The following is a 25,569-nucleotide window of genomic DNA, read 5'->3' as shown; positions in this document are numbered from 1 at the left end:
TAAGCGCTTAAATCAATTCGGCTCCTTCTCTAGATAATTCACGATGGTAATACATAAAACCAACACACAACATAATAAAGAATACCACATTAACTAAAATACCGCCTAAAACCACATAAAATAAATACATAGCAAATTCATAATACGTGAATCAATGAAATACATTTAAAAGAAATTCGGCTGCATCTCTAGATGAATAATTCACGATGGTCATACATAAAACCAACACACAACATAATAAAGAATACCACATAAACTAACTAAAACACCGCCTAAAACCACATAAAATAAATACATAGCAAATTCGTAATACGTGAATCAATGAAATCAAATTTAAAAGAAATTCAACTGATTGCTAGGTGGGTGACCAGGCCAAGTTGGGAGTGGGGAGACTGAAAGTGGAGTCACTCTGCTCCCCTTCCCTTCCCTGTGGGCCTGGCCACCGCCTGGCCCTGGCCCTGGCACTGCCCTCCTCCTGGCCCTGGCATGGCCCTGGCCCTGGTCCTACCCTCCTCCTGGCCCTGGCATGGCCCTGGCCCTGGTCCTACCCTCCTCCTGGCCCTGGCATGGCCCTGGCCCTGGCACTGCCCTCCTCCTGGCCCTGACCTCCTTCTGCCACTGACCTCCTCCTGCCACTGGCCCTGACACTGGCCCTGGCCTCCTCTTGGCCCTGGCCCTGGTACTGACCTCCTCCTGGCCCTGACCTCCTCCTGGCACTGACCATGGCACTGACCTCCTCCTGGCCCTGGCATGGCCCTGGCACTGACCTCCTCCTGGCCCTGGCACTGGTCCTGACCTCCTCCTGGCCCTGGCCCTGGCCCTGACCTCCTCCTGGCACTGACCCTGGCACTGACCTCCTCCTGGCCCTGGCATGGCCCTGGCACTGACCTCCTCCTGGCCCTGGCCCTGGCACTGACCTCCTCCTGGCCCTGGCACTGGCCCTGACCTCCTCCTGGCCCTGGCCCTGGCACTGGTCCTGACCTCCTCCTGGCCCTGGCATGGCCCTGGCACTGACCTCCTCCTGGTCCTGGCTTGGCCCTGGCCCTTGCATTGACCTCCTCCTGGCCCTGGCCCTGACCTCCTCCTGGCCCTGGCATGGCCCTGGCCCTGGCACTGACCTCCTCCTGGCGCTGGCATGGCCCTGGCACTGGTCCTGACCTCCTCCTGGCCCTGGCCCTGACCTCCTCCTGGCCCTGGCATGGCCCTGGCCCTGACCTCCTCCTGGCCCTGACCTCCTCCTGGCCCTGGCATGGCCCTGGCCCTGGCATTGACCTCCTCCTGGCCCTGGCCCTGACCTCCTCCTGGCCCTGGCATGGCCCTGGCCCTGGCACTGACCTCCTCCTGGCCCTGGCATGGCCCTGGCACTGGCCCTGACCTCCTCCTGGCCCTGGCCCTGACCTCCTCCTGGCCCTGGCCCTGGCCCTGACCTCCTCCTGGCCCTTGCATGGCCCTGCACACAGTAAGCGCTCAATATATACGATTGAATGAACGAATGAATGAATGAATCCCCCCACCGCACCTCCTTCCTCTGCATATGTTTGCGCAGATTTATTACTCTTATTTATTTAATTGTACATCTTTGCTATTCTACTTATTTTATTTGGTTTATATGTTTTGTTTTGTTCTCTGTCTCCCCCTTCCAGACTGTGAGCCCGCTGTTGGGTAGGGACCGTCTCTAGATGTTGCCAACTTGGGCTTCCCAAGCGCTTAGTACAGTGCTCTGCACGCATTAAGCTCTCAATAAATACCAAGGAATGATTGTGAGTGAGTGAGTGAGTGAGTGAGTGTGCCCAACGCCAATGTGGGCACCACGCTCACCCTGGGACGTTGCCAAGGCCACCGAAGTCCACAACTGCGCACGCGCGGACTTCAGGGAGCCGGGTTGGAGCTGCGCACGCGCGGACTCCAGGGAGCCGGTCGGAGCTGCGCACGCGCAGACTCCAGGAAGCCGGGTCGGAGCTGCGCACGCGCGGACTCGAAGGCGACGAGTGGAAGCTGCGCACGCGCGGACACCACAGCTGGGCGGGAGCGGCGCCCGCGCAAACTCCAGGGAGGCGAGAGGAAGCTGCGCACGCGCAGACTCGAGGGAGACGAGTGGAAGCTGGCACGCGCGGACACCAGAACCGGGCCAGAGCCGCGCATGCGCAGACTCCAGGGAAGCGAGTGGAAGCTGCGCACGCGCGGACACCTGAACTGGGCCAGAGCGGCGCTCGCGCGGACTCCAGGACTGGGCGGGAGCTGCGCCCTGGCGGACCTCCCGGGCAGAAGCTGCGCACGCGCGGACTCCAGAGCTGGGCCAAAGCTGCGCACGCGCGGACCCCAGGGAGCCGGGCGGGAGTTGCGCACGCGCGGACCCCAGGCGGCCGGGAGCGATCTGCGCACACGCAGACCCCAGGCAGCAGGGCGGGTGCGCGTTGGCAGACCTCCCGGGCAGGAGTTGCGCACGCGCGGCAGCCGGGCGGGAACTGCGCACGCGTGGATCCCAGGCAGTCGGGCGGGAACTGCGCACGCGCGGAAAAACCCAGGCCTCGAGTGACCTTGGACAAGTCACTTAACCTCTTTTATTATTATTATTAATTAATAATAAATGCTCAATAATATTTTCTATATTATATATCACTTAACCTCTTATTATTATTAATTAATAATAAACGCTCAATAACATTAATAATAATGGCATTTATTAAGCGCTTACCAAGCGCTGGGGAGGTTACAAGGTGATCGGGTTGTCCCACGGGGGGCTCCCAGTCTTCATCCCCATTTTCCAGATGAGGTAACTGAGGCCCAGAGAAGTGAAGTGACTTGCCCAAAGTCACCCAGCTGACAAGTGGCGGAGCTGGGATTTGAACCCACGCCCTCTGACGCCAAAGCCCGGGCTCTTTCCACTGAGCCACGCTGCTTCTCTTATGCCTCGGTTTCCTCATCTGGAAAATGGGGATAAAATACCCGCTCTCCCTCCCCCTCGGGCCATGAGCCCCCTGAGGGGTATCCCGTCAGATTGTAATAATAATAGCGATGCTATTTGTTAAGTGCTTACTATGTGCCAAGCACTGTTCTAAGCGCTGGGGGAGATCCAAGGTGATCAGGTTGTCCCTGTGGGGCTCACTGTCTTATTCCCCATTTTAATAACAATAATAATAATGATGATGGCATTTTTTAAGCACTTACTATGTGCAAAGCACTGTTCTAAGCGCTTGGGAGGTTACAAGGTGATCAGGCTGTCCCATGGGGGGCTCACAGTCTTCATCCCCATTTTACAGATGAGGGAACTGAGGCCCAGAGAAGTTCAGTGATTCACCCAAAGTCACCCAGCTGACAAGTGGTGGAGCTGGGATTTGAACCCATGACCTCTGACTCCAAAGCCAGGGCTCTTTCCACTGAGCCACGCAGGCAAGGGAGTCAGAGGTTGTGGGTTCTAATCCCGGCTCCGCCACTTGTCAGCTGGGTGACTGTGGGCAAGTCACTTCACTTCTCTGGGCCTCGGTTTCCTCATCTGTAAAATGGGGATGAAGACTGTGAGCCCCACGGGGGACAACCCGATCATCTTGTATCCACCCCGGCGCTTAGAACAGTGCCTGGCACTGTTGTGGGCACTGTTGTGGGCACGGATTGTCTCTCTTTGCTGCTGAACTGTACTTTCCAAGCGCTTCGTAGAGTGCTCTGCACACAGTAAGCGCTCAATAAATGCGACTGAATGAATGAATACCTGTGTGTAATGTATTTATTTATGAATTTTTCTATTAACGTCTGTCTCTCCCTCTAGACTGCGAGCTCGTTGTGGGCAGGGAATGGGTCTGTTTTGTTGTTACAGTGTCCTCTTCCAAGGGCTTAGTACAGTGCTTGGCACACAGTAAGCGCTCAACGTCTCTATATGTTGCCGACCTGTACTTCCCAAGGGCTTAGTACAGTGCTCTGCACACAGTAAGCGCTCAATAAATACGATTGAATGAATGAAAGTAGGATTGAATGAATGAATGAATGCACCCTTAGCGGACGCTGCCCGCCCATGAGTAGGCCCCAAGCCTTGCCCCGACTGACCGCTAGAGGGCGCTGCCCTCCCATTTCATTCATTCACTCATTCATTCATTCATTCATTCATATTTATTGAGCACTTACTGTGCGCAGAGCACTGTACTAAGCGCTTGGGAAGTACAAAAGTTGGCAACATCTAGAGACGGTCCCTACCCAACAGCAGGCTCACAGTCTAGAAGGGGGAGACAGACAACAAAATTTACTTTATTTTATTTTATTTTATTTATTTTATTTTATTTTACTTGTCCATATCTATTCTATTTATTTTATTTTGTTAATTTGTTTGGTTTTGTTCTCTTTCTCCCCCTTCTAGACTGTGAACCCACTGCTGGGTAGGGACTGTCTCTATATGTTGCCAACGTGGACTTCCCAAGCGCTTAGTACAGTGCTCTGCACACACAGTAAGCGCTCAATAAATACGATTGATATTGATTGATTCATCATCAATCGTATTTATTGAGCACTTACTATGTGCAGAGCACTGTACTAAGCGCTTGGGAAGTACAAATTGGCAACATATAGAGACAGGCCCTACCCAACAGTGGGCTCACAGTCTAGAAGGGGGAGACAGAGAACAAAACCAAACATACTAACAAAATAAAATAAATAGAATAGATAGGTACAAGTAAAATAAATAAATAGAATAATAAATATGTACAAACATATATCCATATATACAGGTGCTGTGGGGAAGCACAGCACCTGTGCTTATTACTCTATTACTCTAATAGAGTATTATTACTCTATTTATTGTTACTCTATTTATTTATTACTCTATTTATTTTACCTGTAGATATCTAGTCTATTTATTTTATTTTGTTAGTATGTTTGGTTTTGTTCTCTGTCTCCCCCTTTTTAGACTGTGAGCCCACTGTTGGGTAGGGACTGTACTTCCCAAGCGCTTAGTCCAGTGCTCTGCGCACAGTAAGCGCTCAATAAATACGATTGATGATGATGATGACTGTCTCTATACGTTGCCAACTTGTACTTCCCAAGCGCTTAGTCCAGCGCTCTGCGCACAGTAAGCGCTCAATAAATACGATTGATGATGATGCTGATGAAGGGAAGGAGGTAAGATGGGGGGGAATGGGGAGGGGGACGAGGGGGAGAGGAAGGAAGGGGCTCAGTCTGGGAAGGCCTCCTACCTTCATCGTTGTTATTATTATTATTATTATTATTATCATCATTATTATTATTATTATTAATCCCCATTTTAGATGATGAATCCCCCTTTTACAGACGAGGGAACTGAGGCACAGCGTAGTAAACAGAGCCGGCGCTTCCCTGGCACCAGGTCAACGGTCCGGCTTCCCGCCGGGGCACCAGGGCCCGGACAAGGATCCTCCGGGGTCTCTCGGGGTGACTGTACTGGACGCTCCCCGCGAGAGAAAGGCGGAACCCCGAGGAGGAAGGGGGTTTCCTTCCTGCTCCGGTTTTGGCGCTCCGACTAACTGCCGGCCGACCCACCTGCGTTTCGAAAACCGACCCGGCTGGGCCCGACGTCTTCGCTTAATCAATCGATCGTATTTATTCATCATCGTCAATCGTATTTATTGAGCGCTTACTATGTGCAGAGCACTGGACTAAGCGCTTGGGAGGTACAAATTGGCAACATATAGAGACGGTCCCTACCCGACGGTGGGCTCACAGTCTAAAAGGGGGAGACAGAGAACAAAACCAAACATACTAACAAAATAAAATAAATAGAATAGATCATCATCATCATCATCATCAATCGTATTTATTGAGCGTTTACTACGTGCAGAGCACTGTACTAAGCGCTTGGGAAGTACAAATTGGCAACATATAGAGAAAGTCCCTACCCAACGGTGGGCTTACAGTCTAAACGGGGGAGACAGAGAACAAAACCAAACATACTAACAAAATAAAATAAATAGGATAGATATGTACAAGTAAAACAAATAAATAGAGTAATAAATATGTACAAACATATATACATATATACAGGATACTGTATATAGGTGCAGAGCACTGTACTAAGATTTCCGCCCCGTCATTCGGCGTCCTGCGGGTTGTTGGCGGCTTCCGAGAGAGAGAAGGAGAGAAATGTTACCAACTTGTACTCCCCAGGCGCTTAGTACAGTGCTCTGCACGTAGAAGCAGCGTGGCTCAGTGGAAAGAGCCCGGGCTTTGGAGTCAGAGGACCTGGGTTTGAATCCCAGCCCCGCCACTTGTCAGCTGGGTGACTCTGGGCAAGTCACTTCACTTCTCTGGGCCCCAGTTCCCTCATCTGTAAAATGGGGATGAAGACTGTGAGCCCCCTTGACCGTCTCTATATGTTGCCAACTTGTAATAATAACAATAATGGCATTTATTAAGCACTTAATCAATCGATTGATCGTATTTATTGAGCGCTTACTGTGTGCAGAGCACTGGACTAAGCGCTTGGGAAGTCCAAGTTGGCAACATCTAGAGACGGCCCCTACCCAACAGTGGGCTCACAGTCTAGAAGGGGGAGGCAGACAACAAAACAAAACGTATTAGCAAAATAAAATGAATAAATACGTACAAGTAAAATAGAGTGATAAATTAATTCATTCATTCAATCGTATTTATTGAGTGCTTACTGTGTGCAAAGCACTGTACTAAGCGCTTGGGAAGCAGGTTGGCAACATCTCGAGACAGTTCCTACCCAACAGCGGGCTCACAGTCTAGAGGGGGAGACAGACAACAAAACAAAACGTATTAGCAAAATAAAATGAATAAATATGTACAAGTAAAATAAATAGAGCGATAAATTCATTCATTCATTCAATCGTATTTATTGAGCGCTTACTGTGTGCAGAGCACTGTACTAAGCGCTTGGGAAGTACAGGTTGGCAACATATAGAGACGGTCCCTACCCAACAGCGGGCTCACAGTCTAGAGGGGGAGACAGACAACAAAACAAAACGTATTAGCAAAATAAAATGAATAAATATGTACAAGTAAAATAAATAGAGCGATAAATTCATTCATTCATTCAATCGTATTTATTGAGCGCTTACTGTGTGCAGAGCACTGTACTAAGCGTTTGGGAAGTACACGTTGGCAACATCTAGAGACGGTCCCTACCCAAACAATGGGCTCACAGTCTAGAGGGGGGAGACAGACAACAAAACAAAACATGTGGACGGGTGTCAAGTTGTCAGAACAAATAGAATTAAAGCTAAATTCATTCAATCGTATTTATTGAGTGCTTACTGTGTGCAGAGCACTGTACTAAGCGCTTGGGAAGTACAAGCTGGCAACATAGAGAGACGATCCCTACCCAACGACGGGCTCACAATCTAGAAGGGGGAGACAGACAACAAAACAAAACATGTGGACGGGTGTCAAGTTGTCAGAACAAATAGAATTAAAGCTAAATGCGCATCATTAACAAAATAATAGTAAATAATAATAATAATAAATAATAATAATAGTAAATAATAATAGTAAATATGGACAAATAAAATACAGTAATAAATCTGTACAAACCTATATAAAGGTGCTGTGGGGAGGGGAAGGAGGGAGGGCGGGGGGGATGGGGAGGAGGAGAGGAAAAAGGGGGCTCAGCCTGGGAAGGCCTCTTGGAGGAGGTGAGCTTCCCCCTTGCAAACCGCACCTTCCTTTTGAGGCCGGGAAAAATGGGAAAAGGGGGACGCAGCGTGGCTCAGTGGCAAGAGCCCGGGCTCTGGAGTCCGAGGTCATGGGTTCGAATCCCGACTCCCCCAATCAATCGTATTTATTGAGCGCTTACCGTGTGCAGAGCACTGGACTAAGCGGTTGGGAACATACAGACCACATGTCTGCTGTGTGACCTTGGGCAAGTCACTTAGATTCTCAGAGCCTCAGTTCCCCTACCTGTCAAATGGGGATGAAGACGGTGAGCCCCGCGTGGGACAACCTGATCACCCTGTATCCCTCCCAGCGCTTAGAACAGCGCTTGGCACATAGTAAGCGCTTAATAAATGCCATCATCATCATCATCAAGGGGCAGTTCCCGGGGATCCCCCTGCACCCCTTCCCCTGCCTGGCCTTCAATCCCATCCCCGGCCTTGCCGAATCACTCTCCGCCGGGGCCCAAATTCCTGCAGGAATAAATAATTCATCCGGCCACCTGCAGCCTACATCCAAACGGGAGACGCTTCCCCCGGTTGCTACCAACATTCCTCCTCGGCTGCTAGGAGATCCGGGCGGCCAAAAAAAGAAAATACAGATTTCATTCGGTGGATGGACAAACCAATTTCCCCCTTGTCCCACGTAATAAGGATATTATTCGTCCGGTCATTCATTCATTCAATCGTATTTATTGAGACGGACAAACCAATTTCCCCCTTGTCCCACGTAATAAGCCTATTATTCGTCCGGTCATTCATTCATTCAATCGTATTTATTGAGCGCCTACTGTGTGCAGAGCACTGGACTAAGCGCTTGGGAAATGCAATTCAGCAACAGATAGAGACAATCCCCACCCAACAACAAGCAGTACTTGTACATATATTCAAGGATCACCTTGATTTCCCCCCATCATCATCATCATCATCAATCGTATTTATTGAGCGCTTACTATGTGCAGAGCACTGGACTAAGCGCTTGGGAAGTACAAATTGGCAACATATAGAGGCGGTCCCTACCCAACAGTGGGCTCACAGTCTAAAAGAACAGCGCTTCGCACATAGTAAGCGCTTAACAAATGCCATCATCATTATTATTATTGCTCGCCGCGCGACTTGAAGTCACAACAAGTCGAACAGAAGCAGCGTGGCTCAGTGGGAAAAGCCCAGGCTTTGGAGTCAGGGGTCGTGGGTTCGAATCCCGGCTCCACCTCAAGTCTGCTGTGTGACCTTGGGCAAGTCGCTTAACTTCTCTGAGCCTCAGTTCCCTCATCTGTAAAAATGGGGATTAAGACTGTGAGCCCTACGTGGGACAACTTGATCACATTGTATCCCCCCCAGCGCTTAGAACAGTGCTTTGCACGTAGTAAGCGCTTAACAAATGCCATTATTATTATTATTATTACAACTTCTCTGTGCCTCATTTCCCTCATCTGTAAAAGGGGGGTGAAGACGGTGAGCCCCACGGGGGACAACCTGATGACCTCGTATCTCCCCCAGCGCTTAGAACAGTGCTGGGCACATAGTAAGCGCTTAACAAATGCCATCATCATTATTATTATTGCTCGCTGCGTGACTTGAAGTCACAACTTCCCTGTGCCTCATTTCTCTCATCTGTAAAAGGGGGGGTGAAGACGGTGAGCCCCACGGGGGACAACCTGATGACCTCGTATCTCCCCCAGCGCTTAGAACAGCGCTGGGCACGTAGTAAGCGCTTAACAAATGCCATCATCATTATTATTATTGCTCGCTGCGTGACTTGAAGTCACAACTTCCCTGTGCCTCATTTCTCTCATCTGTAAAAGGGGGGTGAAGACGGTGAGCCCCACGGGGGACAACCTGATGACCTCGTATCTCCCCCAGCGCTTAGAACAGCGCTGGGCACGTAGTAAGCGCTTAACAAATGCCATTATTATTATTATTATTGCTCGCTGCGTGACTTGAAGTCGCACCTTCCCTGTGCCTCATTTCCCTCATCTGTCAAATGGGGATTAAGAAGACGGTGAGCCCCACGGGGGACAACCTGATCACCTCGTATCTCCCCCAGCGCTTACAACAGTGCTCAGTACGTAGTAAGCGCTTAACAAATACCATCATTATCCGGTAAAACAGGGGTTTGAGGTTCAGAAAGGCAGAACTGCCCAGTTCCCCCTCCTTTTTCCCTTCCGGCAACAAGGCTCCAAACATGTGCCGGTTCCAAGGCAACGGGTGCCAAGCAAATCTCTCAGTACACACGCACATGAACACAAAGACAGGGACACGATCCGGCATCCCGGAATGGGGCCTGGGCAGGAAAACCGGGAGATCCGGGTTCCAAATTCGTCCGAAAGCTGGGGCTCAAATTAAGGGGCGCCCCCCAAAAACCAGCCCTCGCGGTTGTCGCTCACCAACCCAACGAGCGCTCGGTACGTACGGCCGGCGAGATAAAGCCGATTTTTGTCAAGTTGTCGGAAGAAAGCACCTTGCAGGCGGGAGAAGCGGCGCGGCTCAGTGGAAAGAGCCCGGGCTTCGGAGTCCGGAGGTCATGGGTTCAAATCCCGGCTCCGCCTCTTGTCAGCTGGGTGACTGTTGCCAATTTGTACTTCCCAAGCGCTTAGTACAGTGCTCTGCACACAGTAAGCGCTCAATAAATACGATTGATGATGACTTTGGGCAAGTCACTTCACTCCTCTGGGCCTCAGTTACCTCACCTGGAAAATGGGGATGAAGACTGTGAGCCCCCCACCGTGGGACAACCTGATCACCTTGTAACTCCCCCAGCGCTTAGAACAGGGCTTGGCAACAGTAAGCGCTTAATAAATGCCATCATTATTAGTATTATTCTCTGGGCCTCAGTTGCCTCCTCTGGAAAATGGGGATGAAGACTGTGAGCCCCCCACCTGATCACCTTGTGGAACTCCCCCAGCGCTTAGAACAGGGCTTGGCAACAGTAAGCGCTTAATAAATGCCATCATTATTAGTATTATTCTCTGGGCCTCAGTTGCCTCCTCTGGAAAATGGGGATGAAGACTGTGAGTCCCCCCGTGGGACAACCTGATCACCTTGTAACTCCCCCAGTGCTTAGAAGAGTGCTTGGCAATAGTAAGCGCTTAATAAATGCCATCATCAATTATTATTATTCTCTGGGCCTCAGTTGCCTCCTCTGGAAAATGGAGGACTAAGACCGTGAGCCACACAGGGGACAACCTGATCACCTTGTATTCCACCCCAGTGCTTAGAACAGTGCTTTGCACATAGTAAGCGCTTAATAAATGCCATTATTATTATTATTATTATTATTATGGGTTCAAATCCCGGCTCCGCCAATTGCCAGCTGGGTGACTTTGGGCAAGTCACTTCTCTGGGCCTCAATCAATCAAGCAATCAATCAATCGTATTTATTGAGCGCTTACTGTGTGCAGAGCACTGTACTAAGCGCTTGGGAAGTACAAGTTGGCAACGTATAGAGACAGTCCCTACCCAACAGTGGGCTCACAGTCTAAAAGGGGGAGGCCTCAGATGAGGCCTAAAAAGATGAGGCCTCAGTGACCTCATCTGTAAAATGGGGACGAAGACTGTGAGCCTCCTGTGGGACCACCTGATCACCTTGCAGCCTCCCCTGCGCTTAGAACAGTGCTTTGCACATAGTAAGCGCTTAATAAATGCCATTATTATTATTATGGGTTCAAATCCCGGCTCCGCCTATTGCCAGCTGGGTGATTTTGGGCGAGTCACTTCTCTGGGCCTCAATCAATCAATCAATCGTATTTATTGAGCGCTTACTGTGTGCACAGCACTGTACTAAGCGCTTGGGAAGTCCAAGTTGGCAACGTATAGAGACAGTCCCTACCCAACAGTGGGCTCACCGTCTAAGAGGGGGAGGCCTCAGGTGAGGCCTAAAAAGATGAGGCCTCAGTGACGTCATCTGTAAAATGGGGATGAAGACTGTGAGCCTCCTGTGGGCCCACCTGATCACCTTGCAGCCTCCCCTGCGCTTAAGAACAGTGCTTGGCACATAGTAAGCGCTTAATAAATGCTATCATCAATCGATCAATCGTATTTATTGAGCGCTTACTGTGTGCAGAGCACTGTACTAAGCGCTTGGGAAGTACAAGTTGGCAACCTAATAGGCTAACATCATTACTATTGTATTATAATAACGATATGTTATTATTATTTTAGCAATATTAGATCGTTCACTATTGGCCGTATTAGATTATTTATCATGATAATAAAGAGCCCCCTTCCCTGCCCCCCCACGAGCTTACAGTCTCGACGCGGAGGATCCTGGGAAAATCTTCCGAAATCGGGCGGAGGGCGCCCCCACGTGACCCGCTCCCCCCCTCCCCCGCCGCCCGGCCCCCGCAGTGGCCCCCGTGCGCATGCGCGCCCCGCCCGGCCGCGCGCCGCCCGCTGCACTGCGGCGGTTACCAAGACGCGCGCGCCCCCCCCCGCCCCGAGATTCAGCCAATCGCGGCGCCCCCCCTCTCCCGTCCGTCCAATGACGGGGCAAATCAATCATTTGAAACAGCCAATGGCGGCCGCGCTGCGGCGCGAGGCGGGGGGCGGCGATAGGCGGGCGGGGGGCGCCGGCCGGCCAATGGGGCGGGGGAACGGTTGGGAAGGCGGGAGCCGGGCGGGACGGGCGGCGGCGGCGGCCAATGGGAGCCGCGGCCCCCGTCCCGACGGGCCAATGGGGAGCGGGAGGGGGCGGGCTCGGGCGGTTATAAAAGGGGCGGCGCCGCCGTCGGTTGCAGGAGTCTGCGCGCCCGCTCCAGCCGCCTCACGCCTCGTCTCGCCCCGAGTCCGCGTCGCCGAGGCCGTCGCCATGAGGGAGATCGTCCACCTGCAGGCTGGCCAGTGCGGCAACCAGATCGGCGCCAAGGTCGGTGCGGGCCGGGCCGGAGGGAAGAATGGCGGGGTGGGTGACGAGGTGGTGGTGGTGGGGGAAAGGCTGAGGGGAGGAGGAGGAGGAGAAGATGGCGGCCTCGAGGCCCTGGGCGGGGGCCGCGGGGCAGGGCGGGAAGAGCCGTTTGCGCCCGGCCCGAAGGAGGGACCCGCCGCGCGCATGCGCGCGAGCGGGGGACGGGCGCGCGCGGAGGGCGTGGCTCTTCGCGGGCGCTTCCGGGGCGTGGCCGGAGTTGGCCCCGCCCCCCGTGACTCAGCGCGGGGCCTGGGGCGGAAGCGCCCAACCGCCTCCCATAGGCCTCCGCGCGCCGGAAGTGGCCAGTGCATGTCAAGGAACGTGGCCCACGCCTCCTCCCAGTGTGGTGCTCCGCGCGCAGGAAGGGCTCACCTGTCAGGAAATGGGGCCCCTAATTCTGCCTGGTGCTCCCCCAATCTCCCAGGACGGTGCTCTGTACGCAGGAAGGGCTCACCTGTCAGGAAGTGTGGCTCCTAATACTCAGTCATGCTCCCCCGATCTCCCAGGGCGGTGTTCTGCACGCAGGAAGGGCTCACCTGTCAGGAAATGGGGCTCCTAATTCTGCCTGGTGCTCCCCCAATCTCCCGGGACGGTGCTCTGCACGCAGAGAGGGCTCAGCTGTCAGAAAAACGTAGCTCCTGATTCTGAGTCATGCTCCCCCAATCTCCCAGTATGGTGCTCTGCCCGCAGGAAGGGCCCCAGTCGCAGGAAATGTCTCCTATTTCCGAGTCGCGCTCCCCCAACCCCCCAGTGTGGTGCTCTGCACGCAGGAAGGGCTCACCTGTCAGGAAATGGGGCCCCTAATTCTGCCTGGTGCTCCCCCAATCTCCCAGGACGGTGCTCTGCACGCAGGAAGGGCTCAACTGTCAGGAAATGTAGCTCCTAATTCTGACTGGTGCTCCCCTAATCTCCCAGGACGGTACTCTGCACGTAGGAAGGGCTCAATTATCAGGAAATGGGGCTCCTAATACTGACTGGTGCTCCCCCAATCTCCCAGTATGATGCTCTGCACGCAGGAAGGGCTCACCTGTCAGAAAATGTGGCTCCTAATACTCAGTCATGCTCCCCCAATCTCCCAGGGCGGTGCTCTGCACGCAGGAAGGGCTCACCTGTTAGGAAACGTGGCTCCTAATTCTGACTGGTGCTCTCCCAATTTCCCAGGACGGTGCTCTGTACGCAGGAAGGGCTCACCTGTCAGGAAATGTGGCTCCTAATACTCAGTCATGCTCCCCCAATCTCCCAGGGCGGTGCTCTGCACGCAGGAAGGGCTCACCTGTTAGGAAACGTGGCTCCTAATTCTGACTGGTGCTCTCCCAATTTCCCAGGACGGTGCTCTGTACGCAGGAAGGGCTCACCTGTCAGGAAATGTGGCTCCTAATACTCAGTCATGCTCCCCCAATCTCCCAGGGCGGTGCTCTGCACGCAGGAAGGGCTCACCTGTTAGGAAACGTGGCTCCTAATTCTGACTGGTGCTCTCCCAATTTCCCAGGACGGTGCTCTGTATGCAGGAAGGGCTCACCTGTCAGAAAATGTGGCTCCTAATACTCAGTCATGCTCCCCCAATCTCCCAGTATGGTGCTCTGCACGTAGGAAGGGCTCACCTGTCAGAAAATGGGGCTCCTAATAGTCATGCTCCCACAATCTCCCAGTACGGTGCTCTGCACGCAGGAAGGGCTCACCTGTCAGGAAATGGGGCCCCTAATTCTGACTGGTGCTCCCCCAATTTCCCAGGACGGTGCTCTGCACGCAGGAAGGGCTCACCTGTCAGAAAATGTGGCCCCTAATTCTGAGTCGTTCTCCCCCAAGATGGTGGTACAGTGCTCTGCACGCAGGAAGGGCTCACCGGTCAGGAAATGGGGCCCCTAATTCCGACTGGTGCTCCCCCAATCCCCCAGGACGGTGCTCTGCACTCAGGAAGGGCTCACCTATCAGAAAACGTCTCCTAATTCTCAGTCATGCCCCCACAATCTCCCAGGACGGTGCTCTGCACGCAGGAAGGGCGCCGATGGCAGGAAACGTCTTCTAACCCCGAGTCACGCTCTCCCAAGATGGTGGTGGTACAGTGCTCTGCGCGCAGGAAGGGCTCAACTGTCAGAAAAGGTCTGAGTCACGCTTCCCCGACCTCCCAGTATGGTGCTCTGCACGCAGGAAGGGCTCACCTGTCAGAAAAATGTAGCTCCTAATTCTGAGTCAGGCTCCCACAATCTCCTAGTATGGTGCTCTGCCCGCAGGAAGGGCTCCAGTCGCAGGAAATGTCTCCTATTTCTGAGTCGCGCTCCCCCAATCTCCCAGTACGGTGCTCTGCCCGCAGGAAGGGCTCACCTGACAGAAAATGTGCCTCCTAATTCTCAGTCGTGCTCTCCCCATCTCCCAGTATGGTGCTCTGCACGCAGGAAGGGCTCACCTGTCAGAAAATGTGGCTCCTAATTCTGAGTCGTGCTCCCCCAATCTCCCAGTACTTTTCCTTGCACGCAGGGAGGGCTCCAGTGGCAGGAAATGTCTCCTAATCCTGAGTCATGCTCTCCCAAGACGGTGGTACAGTGCTCTGCACGCAGGAAGGGCTCAACTGCAGGGAATGTCTCCTAATCCTGAGTCACGCTCGCCCAAGACGGTGGTACAGTGCTCTGCACGCAGGAAGGGCTCAACTGTCAGAAAATGTGGCTCCTCATTCTGAGTTGTGCTCCTCCAATCTCCCAGTACGGTGCTCTACACGCTGGAAGGGCTCACCTGTCAGAAAATGTGGCTCCTCATTCTGAGTTGTGCTCCTCCAATCTCCCACTACGGTGCTCTGCACGCAGGAAGGGCTCACCTGTCAGAAAATGTCTCCTAATCCTCAATCATGCTCCCGCAATCTCCCAGTACGGTGCTCTTCACGCAGGAAGGGCTCACCTGTCAGAAAATGTCTCCTAATCCTCAGTCATGCTCCCGCAATCTCCCAGTACGGTGCTCTGCAAACGGGAAGGGCTCCAACGGCAGGAAATGTCTTCTAACCCCGAGCCATGCTCTCCCAAGATGGTGGTACAGTGCTCTGCACGCAGGAAGGGCTCAACTGTCAGAAAAGGTCTGACTCACGCTTCCCCGACCTCCCGGTACGGTGCTCTGCACGTAGGAAGGGCTCCAATGGCAGGGAACCGGTCTCCCAGCTCTGAATCATGCTCTCCCAAGGTGGTGGTACGGTGCTCTGACCTCAGGAAGGGCTCAACTGTCAGAAAATGTGGCTCCTAAGTCTGAGTCTGGGCTTCCCCCAGTCTCCCAGTACGGTGCTCTGCACGCAGAAAGGGCTCCAACGGCAGGAAATGTCTCAAAACTCCCAATCGTGCTCTCCCAAGACGGTACCACAGTGCTCTGCGTGCAGGAAGTGCCCAACTGTCAGAAAATGTCTCCTGATTCCGAATCACGCTCCCCCAATCTCCCAGCACGGTGCCCTGCCTGCAGGAAGGGCTCCAATGTCAGGGAACGGGTCTCCCGACTCTGACTAGCGTTCCCCCAATCTCCTAGCACAGTGCTCGGACGTCAGGAAATGTCTCCCAATTCGGAGTCATGCTCCCTCAGTCTCCCAGCGCAGTGCTCTGCCCGCGGGAAGGGCTCCAGTGGCGGGGAACGCGTCTCCCGACTCCGACTGATGCTCTCCCAAGATGGTAGTACAGTGCTCTGCATTCATTCAGTCGTATTTGAGGACAGCCCTCTGTACGCAGGGAGTGCTCAAATGGCAGAAAATGTTTCCTAACTCTGAGTCATCCTGTCCCGAGCTCGTAGTACAGTCATTCGTTCATTCAGTCGTATTTATTGAGCACTTACTGGGTGCAGAGGCTTGACTGAGCGCTTCTGCCCGCAGGAAGAGCTCGGTAAATGGTGGGAAAGGCGTCCCCTGACTCCAAATCGTGCTTCCCCACCATCCCAGTCCAGCGCTCTGCAGCAGGAAGTCTGGATAAATGTCAGGAAACGCGTCTCCCAACTCCGAATCGTGCTTTCCCGGGATCGTTCTCGACTGTGGGCAGGGAATGTCTCTCTCCGTTGCCGAATTATATTCTCCAAGCGCCCAATAAAGTGCTGTGCACACCGTAAGCGCTCGACGGATACGAGTGAATGAATGAAATCCTAGTCCAGTGCTCTGCACGTAGGAAGCGTTCGACACAGGGCAGGGAATGTTTCCCCTAACAGACCGTGCTCCTCTAGGCTCCTAGTCCGGTGCTCTGCCCGCGGGAAGTGCTCAATAAACGGCAGGGAATGAGCCAATTTAGTACAGTGCTCTGCGTACAGGCAGTAACGAGCGATGGGGAACGCGCCCCCCGACTCTGTTTGGGCCGTCCTCTCCCGAGCGCCTAGTACAGCGCAGAAAGCGCTCAAATGGCGTCCCTTAATTCTGCTGCTGCTGCGTTGGCCTCCGCCCCCCCGGGGAAGCGCTCACTAAGTCGTCCCCCTCGATCGATTGCAGTTCTGGGAGGTGATCAGCGACGAGCACGGGATCGATCCCACCGGCACTTACCATGGCGACAGCGACCTGCAGCTGGAGCGGATCAACGTCTACTACAACGAGGCCACAGGTAACGGGCGGGCCCGGGGAGGGGCGGGGGGCACACACACACACACACACACGGGGGGGGGCCTCTCCGAGCACCGGACTAAACGCCGCGGCATCCGTCCCCTCCCGCAGGCGGCAAGTACGTTCCCCGAGCCGTGCTGGTGGACTTGGAGCCCGGAACGATGGACTCGGTCCGCTCGGGGCCCTTCGGGCAGATCTTCAGGCCGGATAACTTCGTCTTCGGTAAGAGGGCCCTTGCCTTTACAGGAGGGCTGTCGGTGCCGCGGTCCGGGTCGGGGGGCTCGTTTGTGGCGTCGGTTAAGGTGGTGGAACCGAAGCGCTTACTTGGGAGCTGTACTAAGCGTGCCGCGGCAGCTGGCCGGGGGGGAAAGGAAAAAATCAGTCGGGTCGGACGCGATCTGTCGCAACACGGGACTCGCCGTCTTAATCCCCGTCTCGCAGACGAGGGTGCCGAGCGGCGAAGGGCCTCGCCCAAGGTCACGCGGCTGCTCGGAGCCACATCCCGGGTCCCCGGCTTGTGTTCTTTCCACTGGGACGCGGGCGTTTTTATAGAAGGAAAGACTCTTTTTCGGTTGAGTCCTTCCGGGGCGCAGACTTCCCGCGGGTCGAGGTGTCTCCCCCCGACCGGGTCCGGCCGCCGTCGGCCTCCGCCCGTGGCGGAGAAGGGCGAGGCGTCGTGATGACGATGATGATGGCCGAGTGCCGGGAGAAGGGCGAGGCGTCGTCATGATGACGGAGTTAGGTAGATAGAGGGTGAGGAGGTGGTCCCCCGTCCCCGTTTTCCAGACGCGGCGGGGATTAGAACCCACGCCCTCGGCCCGCCGCCCCTCCTTAACCCCCCCCCCCCCCCGCCTCGCCCCCGCAGGTCAGAGCGGGGCCGGGAACAACTGGGCCAAGGGCCACTACACGGAGGGGGCCGAGCTGGTGGACTCGGTGCTGGACGTGGTCCGCAAGGAGGCGGAGAGCTGCGACTGCCTGCAGGGCTTCCAGCTGACCCACTCGCTGGGCGGGGGCACGGGCTCGGGCATGGGCACCCTGCTGATCAGCAAGATCCGCGAGGAGTACCCCGACCGCATCATGAACACTTTCAGCGTGGTGCCGTCGCCCAAGGTGTCGGACACGGTGGTGGAGCCGTACAACGCCACCCTGTCGGTCCACCAGCTGGTGGAGAACACGGACGAGACCTACTGCATCGACAACGAGGCCCTGTACGACATCTGCTTCCGCACCCTCAAGCTGACCACCCCCACCTACGGCGACCTCAACCACCTGGTGTCGGCCACCATGAGCGGGGTGACCACCTGCCTGCGCTTCCCGGGCCAGCTGAACGCCGACCTGCGCAAGCTGGCCGTCAACATGGTGCCCTTCCCGCGCCTGCACTTCTTCATGCCCGGCTTCGCCCCGCTGACCAGCCGCGGCAGCCAGCAGTACCGGGCCCTGACGGTGCCCGAGCTGACCCAGCAGATGTTCGACGCCAAGAACATGATGGCCGCCTGCGACCCCCGCCACGGCCGCTACCTGACCGTGGCCGCCATCTTCCGCGGCCGCATGTCCATGAAGGAGGTGGACGAGCAGATGCTCAACGTGCAGAACAAGAACAGCAGCTACTTCGTCGAGTGGATCCCCAACAACGTCAAGACGGCCGTCTGCGACATCCCGCCCCGCGGCCTGAAGATGTCCGCCACCTTCATCGGCAACAGCACGGCCATCCAGGAGCTGTTCAAGCGCATCTCGGAGCAGTTCACCGCCATGTTCCGCCGCAAGGCCTTCCTGCACTGGTACACGGGGGAGGGCATGGACGAGATGGAGTTCACCGAGGCCGAGAGCAACATGAACGACCTCGTCTCCGAGTACCAGCAGTACCAGGACGCCACGGCCGAGGAGGAGGGCGAGTTCGAGGAGGAGGCGGAAGAGGAGGTGGCCTGAACGCCGCCGCCGCCGCCGCCGCCGCTCTGTAAATTATGATGTCGGAAAGCCGGACGAACTCTCTCTGTCCCTCTCTCTGTCCGAACCCGTCTTCCCGCCGCTCTCCCTCCCTCCTCTTTCTTTGTCTTCTCTCCCTCTCCTCCTCTCTCCCCCGTCCTCCGCACCTCCCGTCGTTTCCCGTTCTTTTACCATCAAAGGCTGTACAGACAACACCACGATTAAAGCGTTTTTTGTTTTTCATAGCGCATAGTTTCGCCTCGCGCGTTCTTGCCGGTGGGACAGGCGGCTGCCGTTGCCGAAGGTCAGGGCGAAGTTGTCGCGTAAGTCTGGAAGGGCGGAGGGACGGGCCCGTTAGCGCGGGGGATTTTCCGCCACCTGTTCATCCTCCCCGGTTTCGCTGCTTAGCTGGAGCCCGGGTTCGTTCGTTCAGTCGTATTCATTGAGCGCTTACTGTGTGCGGAGCGCTCCGCACACAGTAAGCGCTCAATAAATACGACCGGTGAGCGCTGGGGAAGTCCAAGTTGGCAACAGCGGGCTCAACGGTCTAGAACAACAAAACAAGACATGTTAACAAAATAAAACAGAATCAATATGTGCAAATAAAATTGGGAGAGGCCTTCATTTTGCATTCAAAGCATTCAATCGTATTTATTGAGCGCTTACCGTGTGCAGAGCACTGGACTAAAGCAGGCAGCTCTCCCAGCGCTTACTGCAGTGCCTGGCACATAGTAAGCGCTTAAACAACTTCATCATCATAACCTCGCCTCGCTGATCTCCAGCCGAGCCCGCCCACCCCGCTCTTCTAGGGCCAACCAACTGTCCCTCCATCAATCAATCAATCATATTTATTGAGCGCTTACTATGTGCAGAGCACTGGACTAAGCGCTTGGGAAGTACAAGTTGGCAACATATAGAGACGCTCCCTACCCAACAGCGGGCTCACAGTTTAAAAGGGGGAGACAGAGAACAGAACCAAACATACCAACAAAATAAAATAAATAGGATAGAAATGTACAAGTAAAATAGAGTAATAAATATGTACAACCATATATACATATATACAGGTGCTGTGGGGAAGGGAAGGAGTTAAGATGGGGGGATGGAGAGGGGGACGAGGGGGAGAGGAAGGAAGGGGCTCAGTCTGGGAAGGCCTCCTGTCTAGCCTCAATCAATCGTATTGATCCATCCTGTCTAGCCTCAATCAATCGTATTTATTGAGCGCTTACTGTGCGCAGAGCACTGTACTAAGCACTTGGGAAGTCCAAGTTGGCAACATATAGAGACGGTCCCTACCCAATGGTGGGATCACAGTCTAGAAGGGGGAGACAGAGAATAAAACCAAATATTAACAAAATAAATAAAATAGATATGTAGAAGTTAAATAAATAAATGGAGCCTCTCCCACACTGTCCCTCTGCTCTGAAACGCCCACCTCCTCCAGGATGTCTTCCCTGATTACCCCCTCCCTTTCCCCCTCGGATCTTTGGGCATCTGCTATTTGCCCCACCCCACTTCCCGATCTTTAAATTATGGATAATAAACTATATTCATGACTGTTCTCCCCCACCGCTAGACTCTAAACTTGTTAAGGGCAGGGAACGAGCTAATCGTCGTCCTCCCCCAAGCGCTCTGCACCTAGTAGGCGCTCAGTAAATCCCATCGATCCCGACCGAATGGGAAGTACTGCCCCAGAAGCCGTAGATGGAGAAGCCCCAGGCCCGGGAAAATTAATCGAAGGGAAGCTGGGGGAAGATTTCCGGCCTCCTGACTTCGGTCGAGCTCATTTTTTTCTACTTGTACCGTAATTTGGGTAATGAAGCGGTGCTATTTACTGAATGCTTACTGTGGGCAGAAGCGCTTAGAACAGTGCACATAATAAACGCTAAACGTGCCATCATTATTATTATTATTAAGTGCTAATAATAATAAAGACCTCGGGCAAGTCACGTCACTTCTCTGGGCCTCGGTGCTTGGGGAGAGTCCAGTAGAAAGCAGCATGGCTTGGGAGTCAATCAATCAATCAATTGTATTTATTGAGCGCTTACTGTGTGCAGAGCACTGTACTAAGCGCTTGGGAAGGACAAGTTGGCAACATATAGAGACGGTCCCTACCCAACAGTGGGTTCACAGTCTAAAAGGGAGTCAGAGGTCGTGGGTTCTAATCCCGACTCCGCCGCTTAGCTGGGTGACTTTAGGGAAGTCACTTGGCTTCTCTGGGCCTCAGTGACCTCATCTGGAAAATGGGGCTGAAGACCGAGCCCCACGTGGGACAACCTGATGACCTGGTATCTCCCCCAGCGCTTTAGAACAGGGCTTGGCACATAGTAAGCGCTTAACAAATACCATTATTATTATTATTAGTATTAAAGGAGCTAAGATACTTTGCAAAAGAGGAGATTTTAGCCAGAAGACGTGACTAGAACCCGGGCCCGGGAATCAGAAGGACCTGGGTTCTAATCCCGGCTCCGCCCTACGTGACCTTGGGCAAGTCACGTCACTTACCTGGGCCTCAGTGACCTCGCCTGGGAAACGGGGATTAAAGCGGCGAGCTCCAACCGATTGACTCCGGCGCTCGGGACAGTGCTTGGCACACGGGAAGCGCTTAACAAGTACCGCGGTTTATTAAATATTATTATTTATTAATAATAAATGCCATTATTTTTTATTTCTTCGAGGGCCCCTCCTGCTCTCATTCATTCATTCATTCAATCGTATTTATTGAGCGCTTACTGCGTGCAGAGCACTGTACTGAGCGCTTGGGAAGTCCAAGCTGGCAACATCTAGAGACGGTCCCTGCCCAACAGTTATTAATTAAGCACCGTAATTATTCCACGTACTTGGTATGAATCCCGTGTAGAAAGGCACCATTCCCTTGCTGGTGAAAATCTTGGTGTTGGGCCAGTGAGTATCAGGAAATCTCTCTCCCAGGGCGCAGACAGGGTTTCTTATCTTATACTGGAAGGATAAAGAAATATTTCTTAATTTCGACCCCCGGGATTTATAACAATAATTATGATAATCATTAAACATCTACTAATAATTAAACGCCTAATCGTTAAACGCCTACTAAATGCCAAGCGCCGTCCTAAACACTGGGGTGGATTCGCGTTAATCAATGCGGAGACAAAGGGCCTCACAGGAGAGAGGAGGTTTTAAATAATAATAATAATAATAATAATAATGGCATTTATTAAGCGCTTACTATGTGCCAAGCACTGTTCTTAAGCGCCGGGGAGGATACAAGGTGATCAGGTGGTCCCATGGGGGGCTCACAGTCTTCATCCCCATTTTCCAGACGAGGTCACTGAGGCCCAGAGAAGTGAAGTGACTTGCCCAAATCAATCAATCAATCAATTGTATTTATTGAGCGCTTACTGTGTGCAGAGCGGTGTACTAAGCGCTTGGGAAGTACAAGTTGGCAACATGCTGACAATTGGCGGAGCCGGGATTTGAACCCACGACCTCTGACTCCATCCCTCCAGACCGTCAGCTCGTTGTGGGCAGGGAATGTCTCTGTTCATTATTCTATTGTCCTCTCTCAAGCGCTTAGTACAGTGCTTAGTAAGCGCTCACGAAATAGGATTGAGTGAATAAATTCCCATTTTAGAGATGAGGCAACCGAGGCGCAGAGAACTCACGAAATACGATTGAGTGAATAAATTAATTCCCATTTTAGAGATGAGGCAACTGAGGTGCAGAGAACTCACGAAGTACGATTGAGTGAATAAATTAATTCCCATTTTAGAGATGAGGCAACTGAGGCACAGAGAATTCACGAAATACAATTGAGTAAATTAATTCCCATTTTAGAGATGAGGCAACTGAGGCGCAGAGAACTCACGAAATACGATTGAGGGAATAAATTCTCATTTTAGAAATGAGGCAACCGAGGCACAGAGAACTCACGAAATATGATTGAGTGAATAAATTAATTCCCATTTTAGAGATGAGGCAACTGAGGCGCAGAGAACTCACGAAATACGATTGAGTGCATAAATTAATTCCCATTTTAGAAATGAGGCAACTGAGGTGCAGAGAACTCACGAAAAACGATTGAGTTAATTCCAATTTTAGAGATGAGGCAACTGAGGCGCAGAGAACTCACGAAATATGATTGAGTGAATAAATTAATTCCCATTTTAGAAATGAGGCAACTGAGGTGCACTTAGAGAACTCACAAAATACGAATGAGTGAATAAATTAATTCCCATTTTAGAGATGAGGCAACTGAGGCGCAGAGAACTCACGAAATACGATTGAGTGAGTAAATTAATTCCCATTTTAGAGATGAGGCAACTGAGGCACAGAGAACTCACGAAATGCAATTGAGTCAATAAATTCCCATTTTAGAGATGAGGCAACTGAGGTGCAGAGAACTCACGAAATACGAATGAGTGAATAAATTAATTCCCGTTTTAGAGATGAGGCAACTGAGGCACAGAGAACTCACAAAATACGATTGAGTGAATAAATTCCCATTTTAGAGATGAGGCAACTGAGGCGCAGAGAACTCACGAAATACGATTGAGGGAATAAATTAATTCCCATTTTAGAGATTAGGCAACGGAGGCGCAGAGAATTCACAAAATACGATTGAGTGAATAAATTCCCATTTTAGAGATGAGGCAACTGAGGCGCAGAGAACTCACGAAATACGATTGAGTGAATAAATTAATTCCCATTTTAGAGATGAGGCAACGGAGGCGCAGAGAATTCACAAAATACGATTGAGTGAATAAATTCCCATTTTAGAGATGAGGCAACTGAGGCACAGAGAACTCACGAAATACGATTGAGTGAACAAATTAATTCCCATTTTAGAGCTGAGGCAACCGAGGTGCAGAGAACTGAAACGACACGCCCAAGATCACCCGGCAGATCGGGGGCCTAGTCGGAATTCGAACCCGGGTCCTTAGATCCCCAGGCCTGGGCTCTTTCCGTGGAGTGACTTGCCCAAGGTCGCACGGCAGACGAGTGGCCTGGGGGCTGGGAGTCAGCAGGTCATGGGTTCTAATCCCGGCCCCGTCACTTGTCTGCCGGGTGACCTTGGGTACTATGGAAAGAGAGAGAGAGAGAGAGAGAGAGAGAGAGAGAGAGAGAGAGAGAGAGAGAGAGAGAGAGAGAGAGAGAGAGAGAAAGGAAGGAAGAAAGAAAGAAGAAAGAAAGAAAGAAAGAAGAAAGAAAGAAGAAAGAAAGAAAGAAAGAAAGAGAAAGAGAGAGAGAGAAAGAAAGAAAGAAAGAAAGAAAGAAAGAAAGAAAGGAAGAAAGGAAGAAAGGAAGAAAGAGAGAAAGAGAAAGGAAGGAAGGAAGAAAGAAGAAAGAAAGAAAGAAAGGAAGGAAGGAAGAAGAAAAAGAAGAAAGAAAGAAGAAAGAAAGAAAGAAGAAAGAAAGAAAGAAAGAGAAAGAAAGAAAGAAAGAAAGAAAGAAAGAAAGAAAGAAAGAAAGGAAGGAAGGAAGAAAGAAGAAAGAAAGAAAGAAAGAAAGAAAGAAAGAAAGAAAGAAGAAAGAAAGAAAGAGAAAGAAAGAAAGAAAGAAAGGAAGGAAGGAAGGAAGGAAGGAAGAAAGAAGAAAGAAAGAAGAAAGAAAGAAAGAAAGAAAGAAAGAAAGAAAGAAAGAAAGAAAGAGAGAAAGAAAGAGAGAAAGAAAGAAAGAGAAAGAAAGAAAGAAAGGAAGGAAGGAAGAAAGAAGAAAGAAGAAAGAAAGAAAGAAAGAGAGAAAGAAAGAGAGAAAGAGAGAGAGAAAGAGAGAGAGAAAGAAAGAAAGAAAGAGAGAGAAAGAAAGAGAAAGGAAGGAAGAAAGAAGAAAGAAGAAAAAGAAAGAAAGGAAGGAAGGAAGGAAGGAAGGAAGGAAGGAAGAAAGAAGAAAAAGAAGAAAGAAAGAAAGAGAGAAAGAAAGAAAGAAAGAAAGAAAGAAGAAAGAAAGAAAGAAGAAAGAAAGAAAGAAAGAAAGAAAGAAAGAAAGAAAGAAGAAAGAAAGAAAGAAAGAAAGAAAGAAGAAAGAAAGAAAGGAGAAGCAGCGTGGCTCAGTGCAAAGAGCCCAGGCTTTGGAGTCAGAGGTCATGGGTTCAAATTCCGGCTCCGCCAACTGTCAGCTGGGTGACTTGGGGCGAGTCACTTCATTTCTCTGGGCCTCCGTTCCCTCACCTGGAAAACGGGGATGAAGACTGTGAGCCCCCCGTGGGCCCACCCGATCACCCTGTAACCCCCTCCAGCGCTTAGAACAGCGCTTTGTGCATAGCAAGCGCTTAATAAATGCTATCATGAATAAATACGATCTAATGAACGAGGCGGGCCTGCGGAGCGGGCTTTGATTTTTACCTGGTTCTGGTCAAACTCGTCCATCGCCTGTCTGAGTCCCCGCTGGTAATTCACCCCCATGATCCAGGTGAAGCGGGGAATAAAACCGGAATACCCTGGGTGGGAAGACAGAGCCTGGTGAGCGCCCCCGAATTCCCAGCCGGGAAAAGGCCTCATCCCTGCGGCGCCCGCCGCTCCAGGATAAATTTCCAAACTCACCTGGGAAGGAATTTCCTCGACCGGCCTCTGTGTCCGACAGCACAAGATGGC

The 25,569-nt window shown here is 52.3% G+C and overlaps 2 protein-coding genes across 3 annotated transcripts in view; one reads left to right on the top strand and one right to left on the bottom strand.

Annotated features, from left to right (window-relative positions):
• The first annotated feature begins 12,378 nt into the window (after positions 1–12,378).
• Positions 12,379–19,245, top strand: TUBB4B (tubulin beta 4B class IVb). Its single transcript, XM_038767717.1, has 4 exons — positions 12,379–12,495; positions 16,970–17,078; positions 17,189–17,299; positions 17,943–19,245. The coding sequence occupies exons 1-4, from the start codon at positions 12,439–12,441 to the stop codon at positions 19,001–19,003; spliced, it is 1,338 nt and encodes a 445-aa protein (XP_038623645.1). The 5' UTR covers positions 12,379–12,438; the 3' UTR covers positions 19,004–19,245.
• Positions 19,138–25,569, bottom strand: part of FAM166A (family with sequence similarity 166 member A) — a 21,320-nt gene continuing 14,888 nt past the window's right edge. Inside the window, exons 5-7 of one of the 2 annotated variants that reach the window (XM_038767718.1) lie at positions 25,321–25,415; positions 21,841–21,958; positions 19,138–19,329 (exon numbers count right to left, since the gene is read on the bottom strand). In XM_038767718.1, the coding sequence (XP_038623646.1) occupies positions 19,241–19,329; positions 21,841–21,958; positions 25,321–25,415 (302 nt within the window). In that variant the 3' untranslated portion in view covers positions 19,138–19,240. The remainder of the gene's footprint in view (positions 19,330–21,840; positions 21,959–25,320; positions 25,416–25,569) is intronic. The other variant, XM_038767719.1, reaches the window with a different exon arrangement.

This window comes from Tachyglossus aculeatus, chromosome 27 (assembly GCF_015852505.1).
Source record: "Tachyglossus aculeatus isolate mTacAcu1 chromosome 27, mTacAcu1.pri, whole genome shotgun sequence".
NCBI classification, from domain to species: Eukaryota; Metazoa; Chordata; class Mammalia; order Monotremata; family Tachyglossidae; genus Tachyglossus; species Tachyglossus aculeatus.
The sequence above is the reverse complement of the archived record's forward strand: the minus strand, read 5'-3'. Positions and strand labels throughout refer to the sequence as shown.

What these genes read in the sequence shown, in the direction of transcription:
- TUBB4B (XM_038767717.1), top strand. Translation starts at nt 12,439, where the DNA reads ATGAGGGAGATCGTCCACCTGCAGGCTGGCCAGTGCGGCAACCAGATC. An exon ending in GCAACCAGATCGGCGCCAAG is followed by an intron (nt 12,496 to 16,969) that starts GTCGGTGCGGGC and finishes GATCGATTGCAG; the next exon opens with TTCTGGGAGGTGATCAGCGA. An exon ending in CTACTACAACGAGGCCACAG is followed by an intron (nt 17,079 to 17,188) that starts GTAACGGGCGGG and finishes CCCCTCCCGCAG; the next exon opens with GCGGCAAGTACGTTCCCCGA.